Source organism: Delphinapterus leucas, chromosome 13, assembly GCF_059928025.1.
Source record: "Delphinapterus leucas isolate spDelLeu-1000000601 "Yukka" chromosome 13, BTC_Dleu_Yukka2, whole genome shotgun sequence".
Lineage (NCBI taxonomy): Eukaryota > Metazoa > Chordata > Mammalia > Artiodactyla > Monodontidae > Delphinapterus > Delphinapterus leucas.
The window spans coordinates 10,907,201-10,930,953 of NC_143141.1; the positions used below are offsets into that span (position 1 = coordinate 10,907,201).

The 23,753-nt window shown below is 45.0% G+C and overlaps 1 protein-coding gene across 1 annotated transcript in view; it reads left to right on the forward strand.

Moving 5' to 3' along the window:
* ACOXL (acyl-CoA oxidase like) overlaps positions 1-23,753 on the forward strand; it is a 372,543-nt gene continuing 348,790 nt past the window's right edge. Inside the window, 1 exon segment of the mRNA XM_089922788.1 lies at positions 1-7,346. Coding sequence (XP_089778914.1) covers positions 7,222-7,346 — 125 coding nt within the window. The 5' untranslated portion in view covers positions 1-7,221.

A 23,753-nucleotide genomic window follows, 5' to 3' on the forward strand; every position in this document is an offset into this window, starting at 1 on the left:
TATATATGGTGTTAAAAAAAAAAAATGAAGACAGTTGTGGTGATACAAACAAACTTCATTTAATACTTCATGAAGCAGGTGGTCTCTGTTCTCAAGAGTCGAGAGAATTGCGAAGCAGGGGAGAAAGTGGCAAATTTTTGTAGAAAATGAACAAGGTAGAGAAAAATAAAAAATGAACAAAAGACAAGGAAAACATTCGAGTTATTTGGTGATCGGGGATTAGTCTCATGGATGGTGTAACTTCTGGGCAGATGGAATCCTTACAAGAACATGAAACTTTAAATATTAGGTTTTGGCTTGCTGATGTGATCGTGAATCAATATTAATTGGTTTGCTGAGGAAAGATCATTGTTAGGTTAAATAAAGATTTCAACAATAGTTAATTATCATATATATTACATGGGCATGCTTCATGTGTAGACGATTTCTTTTCCCCAGGGAATGACAAAAATTTCTAACTAACCCTAGGCAGCTAGAGGCACAGTGGTGATAGCCTTCCACTCAGCAACGTTTGTTCTCTTTTCATTTATTTAGGTCTTTAATTTCTTTCAACCATGTTTTGTAGTTTTCAGTGTACAAGTCTTGCACCACCTTGATTAAATTTATTCCTAAGTGTTTTATTATTTTTGATGCTATTGTAAATGAAAAATAGTTTCTTAATTTCATTGCTTCTTTTTAAAAAATTATTTATCTCATTTATTTATTTTTGGCTGCGTTGGGTCTTCATTGCTGTGTGCGGGCTTTCTCTTGTGGCGAGCAGGGGCTACTCTTCGTTGCAGTGCCTGCGCTTCTCATTGTGGTGGCTTCTCTTGTTGCAGAGCACAGGCTCTAGGTGTGTGGGCTTCAGTACTTGCGGCACATAGGTTCAGTAGTGTGGCTCTCAGGCTCTAGAACGCGGGTTTAATAGTTGTGGCGGAAAGGCTTAGTTGCTCCGCAGCATGTGGGATCTTCCCGGACCAGAGCTCAAACCCATGTCCCCTGCATTAGCAGGTGGATTCTTAACCACTGCGCCACCAGGGAAGCCCTTAATTTCATTTCTTGATTAGTTATTGCTACTGTGTAGAAATACCACTGCTTTTTGTATATTGATCTTGTATCTTGCAAATTTGCTAAATTATTTTATCAGTTCTAGTGGTTTTGTGGTGGATTCTTTTATATTTCCCATACGTAAGATAATGTCTTCAAAAGTGCTGCAAAAAGTGATAGTTTTACTTTTCTCTTTCCAATTTGGATGCCTTTTATTTCTTTTTATTGTTTAATTGCTCTGGCTAGAACGGCGATGTCCATTGGTTGAGTGAGTGCCATGCCCTAGGCACTGTGCCAAACCCTGTTATGTGACACAGTGACATTTGCTATTTGCCCCTCTGGTTTCCATTCTCTATATTCTGGCAATAATCTTCAAGTACTTTAGCAGAGAGAGCGACCCCTCTCCAATTCTCAGTCCCTAAGGTCTAACACACACACACACACACACACACACACACACACACACACACACACCCCTCTGCTTCTTAACACAGGGAAGCACACTCCACCTGTCCCCTGCCCCCTCCCAGAGGAGATGACTGTGCCAGGTTTGTATAACAGGGTGTGAAAATTGGTCTCTAATTGTGGCAAGTGAGGGAGAAAGGTGAGTTCAGGAAGCCCAAGCCCAGTCAGGACAGGCTGCGGCTGAGTGCCTGTGTGTCTCATTGATCATATGTGTGTATGTGCGTGCTCTCCTAGTGTGTGCATGCCATATTTGACAGTTTGGATTTATGTGTTGGGAGGTGTTAGGTGGGAGGAATAAGGTCTCATAACCCACCTATGTACTTCCTCATAAATTACTTAAGTATGTGTAATTCCTGGATGCGGCGCCCTTGTACAGTGTACAACCTAAGCAACTGTATGTGGTAGCCTTGCCCTGTTTCCTTCTGGTCTTTGATTCTGCTGTCCCACTGCTGGGAACGTTCTCTTGCCCACTTTTTGTTTGGTTAAGTTCTTAGCTTTCATGTATCAGTGTCCCCAAGTTGGGATTGGGGGTTCAACCCTCATGCATTCATATACAGACTGGCTGCTACTCCATATAGGACAAAACACCCCAGAAATAGAAGTTAAACAAATTGTAAAGTCATACTGTTTCCAATTCAAATTTTTTCTGTTGTTGAGATCATTATTTTTAAAAATTAATTAATTAATTTTTGTCTGCGTTGTGTCTTTGTTGCTGCGTGTGGGCTTTTCTCTAGTTGTGGCAAGCGGGGGCTACTCTTCGTTGCCGTGCGCTTACTTCTCATTGCGGTGGCTTCTCTTGTTGTGGAGCATGGGCTCTAGGTGCACAGGCTTCAGTAGTTGTGGCACACGGGCTCAGTAGTTGTGGCTCGTGGGCTCTAGAGCACAGCCTCAGTAGTTGTGGCACATGGGCTTAGTTGCTCTGTGGCATGTGGGATCTTCCCAGACCAGGGCTTGAACCCGTGTCCCCGCATTGGCAGGCGGATTCTTAACCACTGCGCCACCAGGGAAGTCCCTCCAATTCAAATTTAAGGTAAGGATTTAACTTAAGGATTTTGCCTTAATTTCTTTGATTTTGTATTTGTCACTTTTTTATGTTAATGATCTTGGATTCTAATGCCATTTATCTAGTTAATTATTTGTTTTATATTACAGCATACACAAAACAGTTTCAAACTAACACCAATATTACTACTACTACTAGGACTATTAAATGTAGTATAAAATTTCTCTATATTTCTTTTTACCCTTCTTGGGCTATATTCCTAGTGGGCTGTTCAAAGTAATGAATTTAAAGTTAGTTGAATAGTTTTTCTCTTGTGATCATGTCAACTTGAAATAGAATTGAGAAAATTTGTTTCAGTTTGCATTTTTAGGGGCCACTTTATTTTCCCATTAGGTTTAATTTTTTAAAGTTTTGTAAAACATTTACCTAGCTCCAAAGTAAAAATTATAAAACAATTTGTATTCAGAGAGTTTACCTTCCATCCTCATTCCCTCTCTCCTCTTATAGGTAATAATTTTCATTGGCTTTTTTTAAAATTAATTTTTATTGGAGTATAGTTGCTTTACATTGTTGGGTTAGTTTCTGCTGTTCAGCATGGACAGCTACATGTAAAAGAATGAAATTATAACACTCCCTAACACCATACACAAAAATAAATGGACTAAAGACCTATATGTAAGGCCGAATACTATAAAACTCTCAGAGGAAAGCATAGGCAAAACACTCTTTGACATAAATTGCAGCAAGATCTTTTTCAATTCCTCGTAATTCCTAGAGTAATGAAGATAAAAACAAAAATAAACACATGGGACCTAATTAAACTTAAAAGCTTTTGCACAGCAAAGGAAACCATAAACAGAACGAAAAGATAACCCTCAGAATGGGAGAAAATATTTGCAAATGAAGCAACTGGCAAAGGATTAATCTCCAAAATATACAAACAGCTCATACAGTTCATTAGCTTTTGGTTTATCCTTGTTTCTTTTTGAAAACATAAGTAAATGTGCACACACACACACTCCTCCTGTTACACAAGAGGTAGCAGATTTTACACACCATTCTTCCCTTGCTTTTTAAACAGTTCGTCATGGAGATCCCTGCATGCAACATACAGAGATAATCCTTAGTGTGTCGTTGGTCCATGTTCACACTGGGCAATCCCAGCATGTGCCACTTGTGCCTGGTGGGGCTGGAGTGTGCCCGTTGGAGTCCATTTGTCAAAGACTCCATCCTGGGGAGAAAAGGAGGCAGGCACATCGGGGGTGATCCTGTAATGAAGCTGTGGCTGTTTGGAGGGGTGGGTATTCCTGAGGACAGCGTGGTGGCTGTTTCTGGAATCTTCCCCTTCCCTATCCCTGGACACCTGTCTAGCTCCTGGGATAAGAGAGGCAGTCAGCAAAGGCTGCTGAGTTTTCTCATTGCAAACTCTGCTGGAGGGCCCTGTTCACAAAGTGACATGATAATAAAGGGAGCTGTGTCTCCAGGCTCCCTTCCCCACATTCACCTTCTGGTCGCAGCCCAGGGCTCCACATGGAGTCAGACTGTGTCCAGTGGGAGAGGCAGCGGAGCTGCTCATGATCACACGGGAGAAACCTCTCAGGGCGCCTAGCAGCGGTGGCAAGATGGGAAGGATGGGGCTTATCCAAGGGCTAAGTGACCACTGAGTGCGCCACTGAGCAGTAAAAGACAAACAAACCACCCTAAATTAATCTAATGTGCAGCCAGTGTAGAAACCCCTTCTTTTCTAAGTTCATCTCTTATAATAACTTGTCCAACACAGCCCATAGCAGCCAACATGCAGTGCTAACATTGTTTTTGGCATCTTCTTCTGAAGTGGTAAGTTCATTAGGCTGTGTCATCTGTTGGTGACAGTGCTGTCAAATGTTTGCCACTTCATAACGTGAACCTCCTTCCATCCAGCTTTGTTTAATATCGTCTTCACTGCCCTCTCCCTTCACTGTCTCTAAGCCAGTTGCACATACTTTGGTGTTTTATTTCAGCATCAAAATTCTTCCAGGATCTTCTAGGATAGGTTAGGTTATGGTTGGGTAGCAAACAAAGCTCCAACAAAATCTTAGTGACTTATAACTACAAAGGATTTTTTTCTCAGTAAAGTTACATAGACTTGGAAGCTTACTTAGTAGCTTATCTTTTTAGCTTTTAGGTCTCTGAATCGAAAGGTACCACATCCTGACTTGATGCAGAGACTACTGTGCACCCCCAGGGGCCTTGGACTTGACATTGTGATAGCCTGGGACTTTGGTTGTCTCCTTTGGGGAGTGGAGAGTGCATATTGCCTATGGGACAGACAGTGAGCCAGATGTTTGGCAAGATTTCGTAGCCACAAGTGCTGCTCGCAGATTATTTGGGGTGTTGGCCTTCTGGGCACGTCCTGGATGGTACTTCCCTTCCCGCATAGGGTCAGGAGCGAACTGCTTTGGACGATGGATTGTGTGTGGAAGTTACACAGGTCCTTTCCAGCTGGAAGCTTGAAGAGCCTGTGTGGCCACACAGTGGCTGTTCTCTCAGCTGGGACCTGGAGAAAGAGGACATGGGGCAGAGTCCCCAGGTGGCGTGGTGAGAATTAAAGTCTTATATTTTTAAGCGCTAAGGTTTGGGTTATTTGTGACCACAGTGTGTGTCGTTTTGAGGTTGTTTCTTACTACTATGCTATCCTGACTGATATGGAAGGAAGTGCCCCTCTTCTGCTTGGCACCAAGTGGTGCTTGGAGTTGCAGCATCTATCTGATGACTGAGAGATAAAGATAATACACTGAGAAAGGATGCTGGAGAAGAAAGATGGAAAGGGAACCTGGGTCCCTGGGGTAGAGCCACTGAATTAGCCCTTGGGCTTTCCTACCCCCAGCCTCCCTGTTATATGAGAAGCCAAAGTCCTTATTCATGGCCTCTGGTAGGTATTGTTACTTGCAGCTGCACAGGTGGTATGGTGGACAGAACAATGGCCCACCAAAGACGTTCATAGCCTAATCCCCAGAACCTGTTATGTTATCTCACCTGGGGAAGGGGATGTTGCTGCTGTGATTAAATTACAGATATGGAAACAAGGAGATTATCCTGAATTATCTGGGTGGGCCCAATGTAATCACCAGAGTCCTTCTAAGAGGGAGACAAGAAGGTCAAAGTCAGGAGACCAGCAAGGAAGCAGAGGTTATTGGGATGCACTTAGAAGATGGACGAAGGGGCTGGGACCCTACAAATGCAGGCAACTTCTATAAGCTGCAAAAGATGAGGAAAGGGGTTTTTCTCCTGGAGCCTCCAGGAGGGGTCCAGCTCTGCCAACACCTTGATTTTTTAGTCCTGTAAGATCCATTTTAGACTTCTGACCTCCAGAACTTTAACAATAAATGTTTGTTACACAAGCCATAGGAAACTGATACAAGTGATGTCCATTAACCCAGTGACAGCAGACAGCGACCCAACTGCCAGCTACACTACACCCCCAAGAGTCATCTCCCCAGCAGGGTGGTCTTTGGAAGCTAACATTTCCTTTATACTTAAAAGGAGAATCAATAAAGTATATGAGACTTAGAGAGAGGAAAGGAATGAACATTGGTCACTTGTTAAAACAACGGAAGGAGGGTGCTGGGAGATGAGTTAGTGTTCGTTCATTGCCTTGTTCTGTTTGCATCTCCCAGCTACTCTGCAGGCCCGGGCCACCCCCAGATTACAGTAATATTAAAGTTCATTGGAATGCCCATTTTGGGGGTGGCAAGGATTTGAGCTGAGCTGCAGCTGAGTTGGGACTGTAACAAGGAAGAGCTAAATTAGACTGCGTGTTGGATCTGTTTCTTTTACTTTAACCTTTGCTTTCCGCTGCTTTCGTTCACTGAAAGGATACTGTCTATACACAGTGGCCTGCCTCGGGGAACCCTGCCCCTCTGCCTGAATGTTAAACCAAAGTGCCTTTGTTCAGGGAAACATCTGGACCCTGTCCACCTGTGGCTGGTTACAAGAAAGCAGAAATTAACGCATCCCCTCCCTGAGGCTGGCCATTCCAGGTGATATTTGCAAAACTTATGCCTTTTTACTTCCTTGTCTCCTCCCCCTCTCTGTGCTATAAAAGAAACTGGCATCCAAACCCCCATAAGATGGTTGTTTTGAGGCTTTGCCATCTTTTTGGCCTGCTCACTTTCATAATAAAGTCATATTCCTTGCCTCAGCACCTCATCTTCCATTCATTGGTCTGACCCCAGAGAGCAGAGCGAGCTTGGACTCCGTAAACCAGAGCATGGCCTGGGGCATCTTGGATCTCGGTGGCAGAGAGGCTGGCACGGGAGGTCCTCTGAGTGAGGACAGCTCTGAGCAACCAGGACCCCCGTGCCCACAGCGTACCCTGTGTCTACCTCACCAACTTCCCCTCTAGGGTTCTAATACTTCTTGTGGGCCAGCGACTGGAGGGACAACTGAGCTGTGGGCACGGGCGGCAGAAACTAAAGCCCCAGGGCCAGGCAGTAGAGTTTGTACCGGGGAGACCATTGTAAGAGCCCAGACTCCCTGGACTGTTCTTTCTTCACTTGGTGCCCAGGGAGCCGGTCGGGGCAGGGCCAGCGCGGGGGAGGGAGAGGACGAGCAGTTGAAGAGGGAGGAGACTGGCTGGCGGTGGCCTGCGGATAAGAGGGCGTGCGCTTCTCGGCCCCAAGTGCCAGCAGCTGGAGGAGGCGTGCAGGGAAGTGGCCCCGCGGACGCGCCAGAGGACGGGCGGCGTGATGGAACCGGCGCCGGACCTGGGGCTGGAGGACTCGTCCTTGCACCGCTATCTGGACTGCGAGTTCTGGAGCCTCAAGAACGAGCTCCGCTGGCTTCTGGGCGGCTGCCCGCTCTTCCGGCACAGGTACCGGCCTCGTCGCCACCCCACCCCGTGCGTCCTGCTGCCGGCCGCATCCCCTCGGTCCCCGCGCGTCCCTGCGGGCAGCGCCCTCCTAATGCGCCCCGGGCGAGGGCGAGCTGGGGGTGTGGGTGCTGTGCCCGAGAAGCAGGTCCCTCCCGACTTGGCAGATGATGGACTGCCCTCCCCAGTCCTGTGGGCGCAGCAGAGCCGGCGACTTCATCTGCCCCCGGAGGTGTCCTCCGCCCGCCGAGCTCCCTCCTACACCGGGAGTCGGGGTGCACGGGTGGGCCCCCGCAGCGGCGGGCGGGGTGCTAGGCCGAGAGTGGTGGCTGGAAGGATCGGCCTTGCTTCTAAACCTGTTTCTTGACTCCCCGCCTCCGCGTGTCCCACCCCTGCAGGGAATAAGGGGCAGAAAACCCAGGATGAGGCGGGAGTGGAGCGCACCCAGGGCCACTGTGCAACCCTGTCCGCACCAGGAGCGCGGAAACGGGGGCAGAACAGCGTCATCTCGGGTCGTGCCTGCCGGGAAGTGAGGGCATTTTCCCGGCACAGGGGTGGACTGGCTCTGCCCAGGGTGTATCTGGTCGTCGCGTGGGGCAGGCTCCCAGGGACCCCGCGGAGTCCAGGTGTGCAGAGGGGCAGCCTAAGAGCAGCTGGGGTGCTTGGGTTGTAAGGTGGGCTCAGGTCCACGAGGTCATTTGTTGCCAGGACAGCCCTGAGAAGGGGCAGAGGGCTTGGTGCAGCCTAAGTTTGCAGAGGGAGAAAATAACCCAGGGACCGGCCAGTCAGGACCAGAACTCAACCCTTGTGTCTCAATGGGGACTGTTTCTCCTGTGCTATGTTGGGCGGCTGACCCCATCTCAGGCCCACTGATAAACCCACTTTTAGAATCAGGCTTTGGAGTTCTAGTTTAAGAAAGCTCCAGTTAAGAACACCAGTATGTTCCGAAGGAAGATTAACTACTTAGCCCACGTTTAGTTTATGTCTCAAGGTTGAGCTGGGCTGAGAGGGAAGGAGATGCTTGGAGTAAAAGCAGCCTGTCCTTGGCCAGGAAGCTGCGGTTTCTGCCCTGGTGGTACCCAGTGGGGAGAGGGGAGCTTAGGGAAGGTGAAAGCTGACAGGTGTGAGATGGTGGGTGTGCCCTTGAGTGTCTCCCCACCTTCTTTTTCCTTCTCTCTCACACCTAGTTCTTTATGTCATGATTCTCAAAGCATGGTCCAGGGACTCTGCGCGGTACCCAAGACTGTCCCAGGAGCTTCACAACTTAGAAATTATTTTAGTAATAATATGAAGCAGTTATTGGCCTTTTCATTCTCATTTTCTCACAAGTGTAGTGGTAGTTCCCAGAGACTACATGATGTATAATTTTCCAACATGTCTGCAGAAGCAGATATGAGAATCCAGCAGTTTTAAGGCAGCTATGAAAGAGATTTGTAAAAATGCAGAACAATGCCAGTTTTCTAATTAAATTTTAATACTGTTATTTTCAAACGATTTAATAAATACTTGAACAATTTTTCTGTTATAATTTCTAAGATGATAAATACCAATAGATATTTGGGGCCCCCAATAATTTTTTTAAAGACAATTTTAAAGAGCAGTTTTAGGTTTACAACAAAATTGAGAGGGAGGTACAGAGATATCCCATATACCTGCTGTCCCCACACAGACATAGCCCCCCCTCCATTATTAACATCACTCACCAGAACGGTACTTGTTTTTTTTTGTGTTTTTTTGTTTGTGTGTGTGTGTGTGTATTTTTTTAACCAGAAATGAATCTATTGATTTATCATAATCACTGAGTCCACAGTTTACATTACAGTTCACTCTTGGTGTTGTACTTTCTGTGGGTTTGGACAAAAGTATAATGACATGTACCCATCGTTTGGTATCATACAGAGTATTTTCACGGCCTTAAAAATTCTCTGTGCTCTATTTTTCTCTCCCTACCACCCACCGCTGGCAACCACTGATCTTTTCACTGTTTCCATAGTTTTGCCTTTTCTACAGTCATACAGTTGGAATCATATAGTATGTAGCCTTTTCAGATTGCCTTACTTCACTTAGTGATATGTATTTAAGCTTCATCCATATCTTTTCATGGCCTGATAGCTCATTTCTTGTTCTTGCTGAATAGTATTCCATTGTCTGGATGAACCACAGTTTATTTATCCATTCATCTACTGAAGGCCATCTCGGTTGATTCCAAGTTTTGGCGATTATGAATAAAACTGCTATAAACATCTATGTGCAGGTTTTTGTGTGGAGGCCTCAATAATTTTTCAGAGGGCAAGGAGGTCCTACTGCTTTAAGTCGTATTTAGTTCTGTCACATCCCTTTTCCTATCTTCCTCCATCTTTTCAGTTTCGTTCATGGGCTGTCATCTCTTTGTCTTTTCAGTTTAGGTAACTGCAGTTTAAATGATGGGAAAGAATGCTAATATCCAAACTACTGATTTGGGCCTTGTCTTTGCTGTGAATTAAACGGTCTACTTAGGGACAGAGGGAAAGGCAGGCCGGGGCTGGAAAGCCAGCCGGCAGCTTATTGCCTGTGTGATTGTCATCAAGTGTGATTTTACCTTCCTGAGCTTACATTTGCTGATTCAAAAGAATGGGGATAATATCTGTGCTGCTGGATCGTTGGGACACTTATAAACTGTTGAGTAGCTGTTTAGTATTGCTGGCTGTGGTGTGACACCAAAAAGGAAAAAAAAAAAAGGAGAAAAAGAAAAAGGTACAAATTACCCTAACAAACACTCTTCTATTCTCTCCAGTTCTTGCTTATTGACTTCATAATTTCACAGTTGAAATAAGAGCCTAAATTTCATATTGTTTTTCCCCAGTGATTAAAGATTGTGCTATCTGCTTGAAAGTTCACATTGTATCAGATTTGATCTTACGGGGGCTTAGAAGACAGTGATCCTGATTTCTCGATGTTTTTTTTTTAACATTCTGCTGCAGTAAAACGCTCCATGGGAGGCCAGAAATAAAGCTTCTCTAGCTACAGATTCACTGAGGCAAGGTGAGGCCTCCTGTGGCTGGTCTCCCCTCCCCAGGCCTTTGAAGTTCAAGTAGGTATGGGAGGGGGTGGGGTTCATTAGTGTGAGTGCTGTGTGTATAGTGGGAAGTTTGTACAGGGTCCGGCACTCCCAGGACATAAGAGCCCAGGAGACAGTTTGCTTCCAAAATAACAAAAACCTGGTTGTGCAGTTTTCTGTGCACATAATAGCTGCCCTCAGTGCAGGGATTCATCCACTAGTCTGCCTCCCCAGGTGTGGTGTGGGCACAGCCAAGTTCCCCCATCTCTCCCCAAGACCAGCTTGCCAGGCCGAGTCCTTCCTGTTCCTACTTTGGTAGAGGGTCCCCCAGGCTCCGCGAATGCCCCGGCTGCTGAGGGTCACACCTGCCCTGTGGTGCATAGGACAGCATGTCCTTGACTGGGACCCCAGAGGATTCTGGGCCACTTGAGGCTCCTCCCTGGGGTTTGCAGGGAATATTTAAAAGCAACATCTGAAATGAGATAAGATTTTAAAATGTTTTTGAGTTTGTTTCTTGGCAAACTGGAGCTCTCTCTTGAGGGCCTGGTGGGCGAGTGGGTGTGCACAATGCAAGGCTTATAGGCCCCACTAGACATTTCTGGGCCCCCAAGACCCCCTCACCACGCTTCCTCAGGGCTCCCCTCCCTGACCTGGCTGTGCTGGGCCTGCCTGTTTCCCCCTCCCCCTTGTTTCTCTTCACTGCCTTTTCTTTCCTTCCCTGGAGCAATGCACATTTCTCTTCCTTAACTTTTGCAAAGGTTAAATTTTTCCCCTCAGTCTTCTATATACATGCAAGTATTTCATGAAAAACTTGTCATTGCAAAGAGTCAAATAATATGGAAAACGTGAAAGTTTCTTAAACTGTCCCCTCCCCCAACCATTTTTTCTTTTTTGATTGTGGTGAAAGACACAGAAAATAAAATTTACCATTTTAACCATTTTTAAGTGTGCAGTGGCATTAAGCCCATTACAGTGTTGTGCGACCATCACCCACGAACTTCAGCATCCTCACAGTTGGACACTCTGCTCATTAAACACTAACTCCCCCTTCCTTCCTCCCCACAGCCCCTGGCAAGCACCATTCTACTTTCTGTCTCTATGAATTTGACTACTGTAGTTACTTCACATAAGTGGAATCATCCAATATTTGTCCTTTGGAGTCTGGCTTTTGCACTTAGCAGAGTGTCCTGAAGGTTCGTCCATATTGTGACACATGACAGAATCTCCTTCCTTTTTAAGGCTGGATAACACTCCACTGCATGGATAGACCACATTTTGTTTACTCGTTCACTTGTTGATGGACTTTTGGTCCTCCGACCACTTTGAATGCTTTAGTGTGTTGTAGGGTTTTTTCCTACTTTTTCTATTTTCCTATGAGTTCACATATACATGCGAACATTTTCTTATATAAACAAGATCATGCTATGTGTTTTGTCCTGTAGCTTGCTCTTTTACAATTTAATTTTTATGTTCATGATATAATGTATGAACCTACTTAATACAAAAAATACTAGTGGTTTGGAGTGAGAAGCATCCACCCCTGTTCCAGCCCCTTCATCCCTCATCCCCTTTCCTCACTGGCAAACACTTCCAAGTCTTTCATTGGATTCTTATGTTATTTACCTCTATTTCCTTAAAAGCATGTGTAAGCAGCTACTTCTTGATTATATAATGACTTACTCATATAAAAAATGAAGATTCCCACTAATGCCCACTTTCTTTCCTTATTCCCCCAAATCCGTGCATCCCCATTTTTACTTGAATCACTATCCAGTGTTCACATCGCTGTGACTACATAAGTACGATTCTCAGCCATGCCCCTTAGTGTACCGTATTTCATTTCCTTTCTTTCACAACTTCTGGTGTTCTCTTGGGCTAACAATTGCCCCTTTTATTCATTTGCTTAGTTTTGTATAAACTCATCACTCACTGGCCTCCACACTTTTGGATACAACGGTTGCACTCCTCTCAATTTGGTCAAACCTGTCAATTAACTGGCAGTTCTGTTCCTCCTGGCCTGCCACGGACACATCCATCCAGGAGGCCTCCTTCTGGGGCTTTAGTCTGGACTGGCTTTACCATCGTCTTCACCATTATCTTGGGAATTTCCTTTGCATTTCCTCTATAGTCAAGTCACTGTTTCCCCAGGCCTTCTCTTTTTTGGTTACCCTTTGTGGAGGATTAGAGATGGCCACGAGTTCTTTAACACTGCTCCTGTTGAGAGGTGTGGTTTGTGAACCCTCCCTTTGAATCTGGGTGGCTTATGACTGCTTTGACCCACAGGATATGGCTGAAGTGACAGTGTCCAGGCTCAGACCTAAAGTGACTGGTACCTTCCACTTCCTGTCTCTTGAGGCCCCAAGCTTCCATGTGAAAAGTTCTACCAGCCTAAGGCTGCCACGCTGTGAGGAAGCCCGAGCTGGTCCATGTAGAGATGCCCCATAGAGAGATGCTGACCATTCCCGACTGCTCCAGCCTCCAGCCATCTAAGTCATCTAAGCTGGGGCCCCAGACACTGAGAAGCAGAGACACGCCATCTCTACTTGATCCTGTGTGTCCAAATTCCTGTTAGAAAGAGTAGTGAGATATAATGATAATGAATTGTTGTTCTAAGCCACTGAGTTTTGGGGTACATTGTTACCATAGCCATAGATAACCAGGACAGTCTCTCATCTAATAGCTTCTTGAGAAAGGATACCAGAGAGTTAACTTTTTGAGATTTTTGAGATCTTCATGTCTGAAAATATTTACTATCAAAATCGGCTGAATATTTGTACAGGTGTAGAATTCTAGGCTGGAAGTAAAATTTCCCCCAGAATTTTAAAGACATTATGCCATTGCTTTCAAGTATCCAACATTGTTATTAATGAATCTGATCGCTTCTGCACCCTGGCATTTTAATATATAAATATATGACTTGTTTTTCTTCCTCCCTCCCAGAAGTTTCTAGGACTTTCTTTTTAGCACTGGTTTTATGGAATTTCACCATGTTGTGGCTTGATGTGGGACTCTTTTTCTTTCATTTCTTTCATTATGGAGGGCATACGATGGGCTCTTTGGAAACTCATGTTCTTCAACTATTTGCACTGCTCTCTTATCTGGACTCCTTTTGTTCACATGTTGGACCTCCTGGGCTTGTCTTCTAGTTTCCTAATCTTTTTCATCTCTTTACCTTTTCATTCTAATTCCTGGGAGATTTTCTCAACTTTATCTTCCAACTGTTGTTGAGTGATTTTAAATATCTACTATTGTATTTTTAATTTTCAAAAGTTCTTTGAGTTCTTTATTCCTTTTTTATAGCATCTGTTCTTGTTTTCTGGTTGCAAAGTCTCTTATTTCTTGGGAATAGTTGATGGTAATTTTTGAGATGTTTCCTTCTATGCTTTGTCTCTATTTCCTTTGAGTTCCTTTTTCTTTTCCTGTTTGTACTTTTGACCTCTGGCTTTCATGTCGGAGACTTTTGTTAAATGTCTAGTCAGTCTTGGGTGTTTGTTCAAAATAGGAGTGAAGTGAGTAATATGAGCAAAATGCTGATTGCAATCAGGCAGGGTCCTTGGCCACAGGCTTTCTTGATCAGAGAGAACCAACCTTTCAGTGGCAGACCAGTATTAGTGTTTTGTTTCGGTCAGGGTTAATTTCTCCAGAGATGAATCTTTTAGTCCCTGAGGGATGGGTGCGTGGAGAATGAATGACAGGTCATAAGCCCAGGTGCCTGAAAGGATGGTGAGCAGGGATCTCCATGTATGACTTTAGGCTCATTAGAAAATGATGCTCCTCTTATGCGTGAAATCTAAAAAAGCTGTGAACTCATAAAAACAGAGTGGAATCGTGGTTACCAGGGGCTGCGTGGTAGGAAGAATAAGACAGATGTTGTTTAAAGGTACAAACTTGCAACCAGTAGATAAAAAAGGCCTGGAGAGCCAAGGCATAGTATAATGAGTATAGAAAATAATATTGTATTATAAACATCAAACTTGCTAAAGACAAGGCCTTTTTTTTTTTTTTTTTTTGTGGTACGCGGGCCTCTCACTGTTGTGGCCTCTCCCGTTGCAGAGCACAGGCTCCAGATGCGCAGGCTCAGCGGCCATGGCTCACGGGCCCAGCCGCTCCGCGGCATGTGGGATCTTCCCGGACTGGGGCACGAACCCCTGTCCCCTGCATCGGCAGGCGGACTCTCAACCACTGTGCCCCCAGGGAAGCCCCTAATCTATACAATTTTTGAATCACTATGTTGTATACCTGAAGCTAATACAATATTGTAAACCAGCTATACGTCAATTTAAAAAAATGATTGGGAAATAAATAAATAATAAAAAATTAGGGCAAAGGGAAAAAAACCATAAGGAAGATACAAACCTAATATAGTAGTACTACTTAAGGCAAAATGTTTGGGTAATTACAGGTCAATGAAAACAGCAATAATAACACCTAACATTTATCGGCTGGCCAAAATGTTTGTTCGGGTTTTTCTGTAACATCTTACGGAAAAACCCAAGCGAACCTGTTGGCCAACTCAATAGTAATTTCTTTTCTTCCTTGTTTGCCACAGTGTTAATGAAGTAAGCGTTTGTCTTCACATGATGCCTCTTGCCAGAACTTCCTAGGTTTTTATTTGGGCACGTGACCCTCTGCCGTAGGTTGTATAAGTCAGAGAAAGTAGACCAGTCACCTCATCGACCCCCCACCTTGACAAAGGGATTGACCCGTAACCCTGAGGAAGCCAGTGCTACTCCAGTTGGTACAGGAATAGTCCCGTGATCCAGTTTTGGCCAATGAAATAGGAAGGGAGGTTTCTGAGGGCTCCTGGGAAAGATGCTTCCTTGCTTATCTGAGAGATCTGCCGGATGGGCATGCCCTCTCATTTTGGGTGCGGTGGAGCCTGGATGTGAGGCCAGCTAGGCATGCAGGCATTTTGTCACCAAGAGGGAAGCCAGCCCTAGGAGGAAGTGACTCACAGAGGCAGGGCATGACTGAGCCAGGGAGTCAGACGTGCCCTGAAACCTGCCCCTTGTCCTGTCTCTGCAGTTCCGTGAAGTAGCAAGTTCCCTTTACTGTTCAGGCCACTGTGAGTTGGGTTTCAACCAAACTTTTGGTTTTCAACCAGAAGCACCCCAATTAGTTTGCTTGTTTTTCACTTTTGTTTGACTTGCGGAGACAGAAACACAGCTCACCTTGGCTTCAGGCACAGAGGCTGGAGTTCAGGTTGCTAGGGTGACACAGCCAGGAGTCCTCAGCTCTGCTCTCCTCACGTCCAGACAGACCCTGGCCACCTCGTGGCCTTTGGAGCTTTGGGTGCATGTCTCACAGCTCAGCAGCCAGGCTGGAAGAGAGAGCCTCTTCTTGGCTTCCAGCCTGGCCCAGGTCACCCTCATTGGCCCAGCGGGCCATTGCCATTGCCTTTCCTTGAAGTGGCCCCTGGGGCGGGTCACCAACCAGAACCACGTGGGTGGGGGAGGGAGTGGGAGGCTGCTAAAGACAAAAGGAGGTGATGTGGCCCAGAAAAGGGGAAATGCGTGCCAGACTGACAGAGCACTGGGCACCCATCATTGGCTTCTTCCTGAGTCTCTGGGTCACTGCAGTGAGTGAAGGATGTCTCAGAAGAGCACCTGGGAAGCCAGGTCAGGCATTTCTGCCTTGAATGGGGGCACTTAAACACTGCCTGTTAAGTTCCCTCCTCCTTCCTCTGGCCGTGACTTTGATCTGAAGCTGGGCAATAGCTTGGCTTTTGGGGCAGAGACTTGCTGATTGATTCCAAAAGGAAATGTTATGCATGCAAGGGACCAATGTCTGTGTAGAGAGACTAGGGGTCATAGGTGCTCATTCCTCTCGGCCTCGGGAGGGACTGCAGTTTCGGAGGAAATCAGGCCTACTTTCTAACGGAAGCCATTCTGACTGTGTCATGAGATCTCAGAGCCGGCGCTGTTTTTGGGGTGCCGTCCCGCAGTCCTCTGCCCCCTTCTCTCCCTGCCAGGGAGCTGAGGTTCTCCTGTGACCTCCTGTTAGTGTGGATATGTTTTTATTTACTGCGCTGCACCGAGCTTCGATAGCATCTCTTTTCTTTCTAAGTTCCCTTCTGTCCATCATCTACCTTACAATCACATCCAGGCTACAACATTTATACCCTGTTCTCCCTCCGTGAATAAGGCTTTGCAGGTGGGTTGATTCCAGAAGCTGAGATTGGTTCTTACGTGGTTATGACCGTGACAAAAAGTGACTGCAGGGCCCCTGATTACTTGCCCTTCTCCTCACAGGGACGGCTCTATGGACCATGTGCAAACCTCTGTTTCTTTTGACACTATTTATGGACTTATTGTGGGAACTCAGACATTACGGGAGACCCCTCAGACCCCCAGGGTCTCTCCCCATGCCCTCCTGGCAGCCGTGGGAGAGTGTTGACCTCCTCTTTGCCCTTCAGGGACCCCAGGCCTTGAAGTCCAGGTCATCATGGGCCCCTGAGGGAATCTCCATGGCCATCTTCCCATTTACCTATAAATGGACAGGTAGCTGTCAAGGTCTAGGAGGGAACCCTGGCTCCTGTGCATGTTAGACTCACCGAGGGTGCCTCCTACACACCCAGTGAAAGGATTTGTTGTTGAAGATGATGGATTTGCCCTCTAGATCTTCTCCTGCAGAATTTGTGTACCATAATGTTCCACCAAAGACATCCTTTGGGTTACCAAAGGTGTCACTACAATTGGAAACAAGGAGCCCCAATAAGCCAGCAGACTCCACCATCCTGTGGTCGGAGCATGGTCTGAGGAGCCAGTTAAGGCCTGGTTGTACCTGTAGTCTACAGGGCTGGGCATCCTCCAAGACCCTGAGCTGTCAGCCGCAAACCCAGTACTGCTTTCTTAGCTAAGCCCTCAGGTGCCGCTCCCATCTCAGCACCTCCCACATGCACCCTAAAAAGTAACCCCCCTCGTTTGAAGCTTCAAGTCTCATTTCTAAACCAGTCACTGTCCTGGAGGTTGAGATGCCCGTGGTGACCTGGACCAATCGGGAGCTGCCCCCTCGGGCTGAGCTGATGCAGCATCCCCAGGACCCTGGGCAGGGGAGGAAGAGCCCCAGCAGTAGCTGCCACACGTGCCTTTACCTAGTGAGGGACATGCCTGAGTTTGGTGACAGTTCGTGGTTTTGTCTCGGGAGACTGTATCGGCTCCTATCGCCCGCTCACTTGGCCCCATTTCCCCCTTTGCTTCCTTCCTGCTCACCCTTCCACCCCTTTCCTCCTGCCTTCCCCGCCCCACTGCCTCCCTCCCTCCCTCCTGGGACTTCCTCTCTCTGCCCACAGACACCCCACTCCTCAGCGGATCCTGCAGAGCGACTAGGTTCTCACTGCTCTGCCTTCTCTCGGGTCCTCCTGACGGAGCCAGACAGAGGTAATTGCTAGACCAAAGGCTCTGCATTCCAGAAAACAACCAGGCCACCCCTGGGAGGCGGCACCCATCCAGCCACTTGAGGCCTAATGATGACATGTGCACTTTGTACGGGACCCCTCTTCCTCCTGCTCTGTCTTCCACGCTGGACTCCAAGCCCTTTGAAGGTAGGAGCAAGCCCGGCTTGTTTTGAATTCCCAGTGTTTAGCTGGTGTAGGCGCTTAATGAAAGCTCAAGGAAGGAAGGGGAGAAAAAGGATGGAGAGGGAAACTCCCTTCCCATGGTCACTCGGTCACTCAGTGGAGGCCCAGGATGCAGGGGTGGGGTCTGGAACTACCTCCTTCAGGGATTCCTGTGAGGTTTTTGTCTCTGGGGAGGGATCTTTCCTTCCCCTCTTTCCTTTTCTCTCCGTCTTCAGAGCCTTTCTTCCTGAGAACTTTGTAGACTTTGCCCATCAGCCAAGATACCTCTCGCCAGTTGAGGGAACGTCACAGCTAGAATTAAACCTCAGCGCTTAGAAACGACCCCCTTTGCATATTCTCAGGCGCCCGCTGGCTCAGGGCCTGCAGCCTTTGACAGTTACCGCAAGATGACTCAACAGTTTCTCTTTCATTCACCGTCTACTCATCCAGGTTGTGCGTGGTGTTCTCAGGGTGGTGTCAAGGTTTGGGGCATCGGAGGTCGAGTTGTGATCGCAGTGTTTGCTAGAAGGCAGATGGACCCTGTGCTCACTGCCTCTGGGGAGCCATGAATGCTTGTAGCGGGGTGCACCTCACTTTTTAATGGAGTTGGAGCATTTTTGATTCTTGCTGATTTCAAAGAGAAGAGGGAGTTTATCTTGGGCTGAGCTGGACGTGTCTCCAGAAGGAAGTTACCAAAGAGACCAGGACCGAGGTGCGGGTTATTGAAGCAGAGCCCTACTGGGAAACCAGGGTTGGTTTTCAAGTTCTTGTTGGTATTTTATTCCAGAACATCTGTGCTGCCAGGAGTCACATGGTGGTCAAAAGCTTAGGTGCCAAGGATGTTCCTTGTCATGAGGGCATTCGCATTGGTATCTGAAGATGTTCTTTCCCCTAGACCAAAACTCATTTTGACTTAGAGTTAGAGAAAAACACACACCACTGCTTTTTTTTTTTAAAGTCTATATTGAATTTGTTACCGTATTGCTTCTGTCTTATGTTTTAGTTTTTTGCCACAAGGCATGTGGGATCTTAGCTCCCCGACCAGGGATCGAACCCGCACCCCTAGCATGGGAAGGCAAAGTCTTAACCACTGGATCACCAGGGAAGTCCTACACACAGCTGCTTTTTTTTTTTTAATTAATTAATTTATTTTTTAGGGTATTTATTGGAGTATAATTGCTTTACAATGGTGTGTTAGTTTCTGCTTTGTTGTCTCTTTTTAAAATGGATTTTTTATTTTGGAATAATTTTCAATTTATAGAAAAGTTGCAGAGATAACGGAGTTTTCTCATCTCCCTCTCACCAAGTTTCCCCTGTTGTTAACATCTTACAGAACCACGGTACATTTGTGAAAACGAAGGCAGCGGCATCGGTACGTTGCTATGAATTAAACTCTAGACTTTACTTAGGTTTCCTCAGTTTTCCCCGAGATGGCTTCTTTCTCTTCCAGGACCCCATCCAGGACACCACGTGTTTCATTGTCACAGCTCCTTGGCCTCCTCTGGGCTGTGACAATTCCTTAGCCTTTCCCTGTTTTTCATGACCTTGGCACTTTTGAAAAGCATCGGTCAGGTATTTTGTTGAATGACCCTCAATTCAGGTCTGTCTGATGTTTTTCTCACGTTTAGGCTGAGGTTATGGGTTCTGGGGAAGTGTATGAGGGGAGATGCCCTTCTCGTCACATATCACATCACATCACGTTATATCATATTATATCATATCATACCATCCCATTTATCCTATCACATCACATCACACCATATCATATCATATCATATCATATATCATACCATATATCCTATCTTATCCTATCCTGTCCTGTCACGTCATATCACATCATATCATTCCATGGCGTACATCCTGTCAACATGGCCCAGATTTTTTTCTTTTGCTGTAAAGTACAATGAAATACAAAACTATTAAGTGTACACTCTCAGAATTTTGGCAGAGGCATTCACCTATGTAACCCAAACCCCTATCAAAATAGAGAACATTACTATCACCCCAGAAAGGTCCCTCATGCCCTTCCCAGGCCCTGCCCTTGCCCTCCCAGAGGTAACCACTATTCTGTTTTTGTTCCTACTGTGTTTTAGTTTTGTCTGTTTTAGAATTTAATACAAATGGAATTACACAGTATGTTCACACAGCATATTTTTGGTGGTATATTAATTCAACTTAATCCCACGCAGCCATGAAAATGCATGAAACACAGCTACAATAGACACTAAGATGAATCTTATTAGCCACGTTGAGTGAGAGAAGCCAGACTGAAAAGAATACATAGTGTCTAATACCATTTCTTTAATATTTAAAAGCAGTCAAAAATAATTTATGGAGTTACAAGTCAGGACGGCAGCTAGTATGGGCAGGAGGGAGGGAGTGATTGAGAGGGAGACCAAGGGGAGAGTCTGGTCATGTAATGTGATTTCCCTGCACTTGGGTAGAGATTATACAGGTGTGTGTAACCTTCGTGATAATTCATTAGGCTATACTTTTATGATTCTTGCTTTGTCCTTGGTGTGTTACATATTATTAAAGTGTTTTAAAATAAGATACTAGTTCATGCCCATCAGTTGTTTGTGTGTATGACAGTGCCATGTGTACTCCTTATCTATTGATGTGTAGCAGATTACCTCAAAACTTAACAACCGGTTTCTGTGGGTCATGAGTTTCACAGCATCTTAGCTGGGCGGCTCTAGGTCTTTCATGAGGTTGTATATAAGATGTTGGTTGGGGCTTAAGTCATATAAAGGCTTGACTGGGTCTGGCAGATCCACCCCCAAGGAGCTGTACTCACATGGCTGTTGGCAGGAAGCCTCAGTGTTTCTCCCATGTGGACCTCTCCACGAAGCTGCTTGAGTGTCCTCACGTCATGGCAGCTGGCTTCCTCCAGAGCAAGTGATCCCAGAGAGCCCAGTATAATGTTTTCTAAATTAATACATACCATTTATGTGTATCAATAGTACATTCCTTTTTATTGCTAAGTAGTATTCCATTTTACGACTAGACCATAGTTTATTTTTCTGCTCTGTTAGTGATGGATGCCTTGGCTGTTTCCAGTTTGGAGCTATCATTAATAAAGCTGGTATGAACATTCTTCGTCAAGAATTTTTATGAACAGTTTGCTTTTCTTAGGTAAATACTAGGAGTGTCATTGTTAGGTCATAGAGTAGGTATATGTTTAGTGTTATGAGAAATTGACAGAACCTTTCCCCAAGGTGACTGTATTGTTTTACATTATCACAACAAAACATGAGAGTTTTAGTTGCTCCACATCCTTGTTAATATTTAGGTTTCTCATTAAAAACTTTTTTTTAGCCATTCAGGTGGGTGTGTAATGGTATCTCATTGTGATTTTAATTTGATTTTCCATGGTGACTTAATGACGTTGAGCGTTTTCTCTCATGCTTATCGGTCATTTTTATATTGGTCGTTCTTTTGTGAAGTGTCTGTTCAAATCTTTTGGAGGACATCTGTGTGTGTGTGTGTGTGTGTGTGTGTGTGTAGTTCACACGTATAGTTTTGTGTAACCAACCACCACGACAATCAGAATACAGAACTATTCCATCACCACAGAGAAACCTCCTGTGTTTCCCCTTTAGAGTCAGATTCTCCCCCTAACCCTAACTCCTGGCAGCCACTGATCTGTACCTCATTACTGTAATTTAGTCATGTTGAGAATGTTATAAAATTGGAATCCTATCGTATGTAACTTTTTGAGATTGGCTTTTTTCCACTCAACACAGTGCCTTGGAGATCCATCCCAGTTGTCATGTGTATCAGTGGTTCATTCCTTTTTATTGCTGAGTAGTACCCTATTGTATGGATGTACCACAGTTTAATCTATGCCCCACTCAAGGAACATTTGGGTTGTTTCTAGTTTTTGGTGATTGCAAATAAAGTTGCTATAAACATTCATGTATAAGTGTTTGTGTAAACAAAGGGTTTCATTTCTTTTGGGTAAATACCCAGGAGTGGAATTGCTGAGTTATAAACATAAGTGTGTATTTAGCTTCATAAGACATTGTCAAACTCTTCCAGAGTGCCTGTACCATTTTTAAAATATTTCCCACCAGCAGTGAATGAGGGATCCAGTTGTTCTGCACCTTCTTAACACTTGGTATTGTCAGCATTTTTGATTTTCGCCTCTCTAGTAGGTATTTATGATCCGATTTTGAAACTTAGTATCTTGTGGTTTGGTCCTAATTCCACGTGAGAAACTTCCCAGTAAGGCTTCGTCTTACTCACGCTGGATGCCCACACCCTTCAACTCTCCGAGGGAAGGTGAGATTCGTATATTTTGCTTTAGTTCTTGCTGGTAGCGTATCCTAGTTCAGAGGTTTTCAACCTTGTTCTTAGTAAAGGAACCATTTTTTCTCAAGCTAAATCCTACACAGACCACCGATAAGTCAGATGATGGTGGAGCTGCTGAGGGTAGAGCAGGGCCCTCTCTGTACCCCATACAGACACACCCCGGCAGATGTGTCTCTTAATCTCTACACTAACGCCATCCACCCAGGACCTGCCAAGTCTCTTAATTCTATAGGGCCTCTCTCTGCCATTTGAGGCACAGAGATAATAATATTTGCCAAATCTTTATATCTTACAGACCCAAGAAACCAGAAAAGAGAAATTGTATCTGTTATTATAAAATACCCCAAACCATCGTTGTTTATGATTTATACCGTATCGTTATACACATAGTATTTAAGGTGTCCCATTAAGATTGCTAAACGTGGAGGTTGATATTTAAAGACAGAAAATGCACAAACAAATATGCATGTTGCATAGGAGTTGGGAGAGCTTGAGATGTTCCTGAAACCCTGACTTTTCCATCACAGAGATGGTTACCTTTTTGCTTGAAAAGTGTTAGGGATTTAAATATTCATATTATGATAAGCAGATGTTCAAGCTTTCAGGGAGACAGTTTCTAAAACTTCTTCATCCAGCTTTAATTTCTTTGTTAAATAGGAATGAATTCCTTGGGGGTGGCAGTTGGAATGAAGATCAAGCGCCATCTAGTGGTTATGTTTAAGTGTACAATTTAACATGTTTTAAAACATCTGTTTTTGGAATAGGTATTAGTTTAACACGGTTCAAAAGTCAGAAAGCATATAAAGGTACAGTGCTGTCCCCTCTCTGCCCAATTCCCCCCACCTCCACCCCACTCACACAAAAGTTAAACACTGTTATTAGTTTCTGGTTTTAAAAAAACAACATCTACCAAGCAAACATGCAGTCTTCTCCACCCCATTTTTTAAAAACATATAGAGCAGCAGTAAAAGGAATATATTCACTTGTTTGCACCTTGATTTTTTTCATTTAAAACATATCTTGGAAATTTCTCCATATTGCCATAGAAAGAAAATTTTCTTTTTGTGTAATATCCCATTGTATGGCTGTACCATATCTTACTCAATCACTTTTCTACTGATGGTGTTTTAGATGTTTGCAATGTTGCGCTGTTACAACACTAGAGTGAGTAGCTTATGTCCATGGAACATTATGCTTACCCCTAATAGTGCATTTTGGGAGTCGGGGTGGGGAATGTGAAAGACCTATAATTAAAATGTCTAACTTGTCCCTATTGAGAAATTTCTTTAATGTAAGGAGGTTGGGTATTAATAGTTGAGAGCTGTTTAGTAGTAACCCAATTTTCTTGAGGTATGTTTATTTTACTGGTTATAATAATTTCTCAGTTCCTCTGGCCAGTGTATATATTATCTGTGCATTAATAGTCCTCACCTGATCTTGTCCTGTGTCCTATTTTTCTTTGTAGACTGACATAAACCGTTACTAAAATTTGACTCCAGTG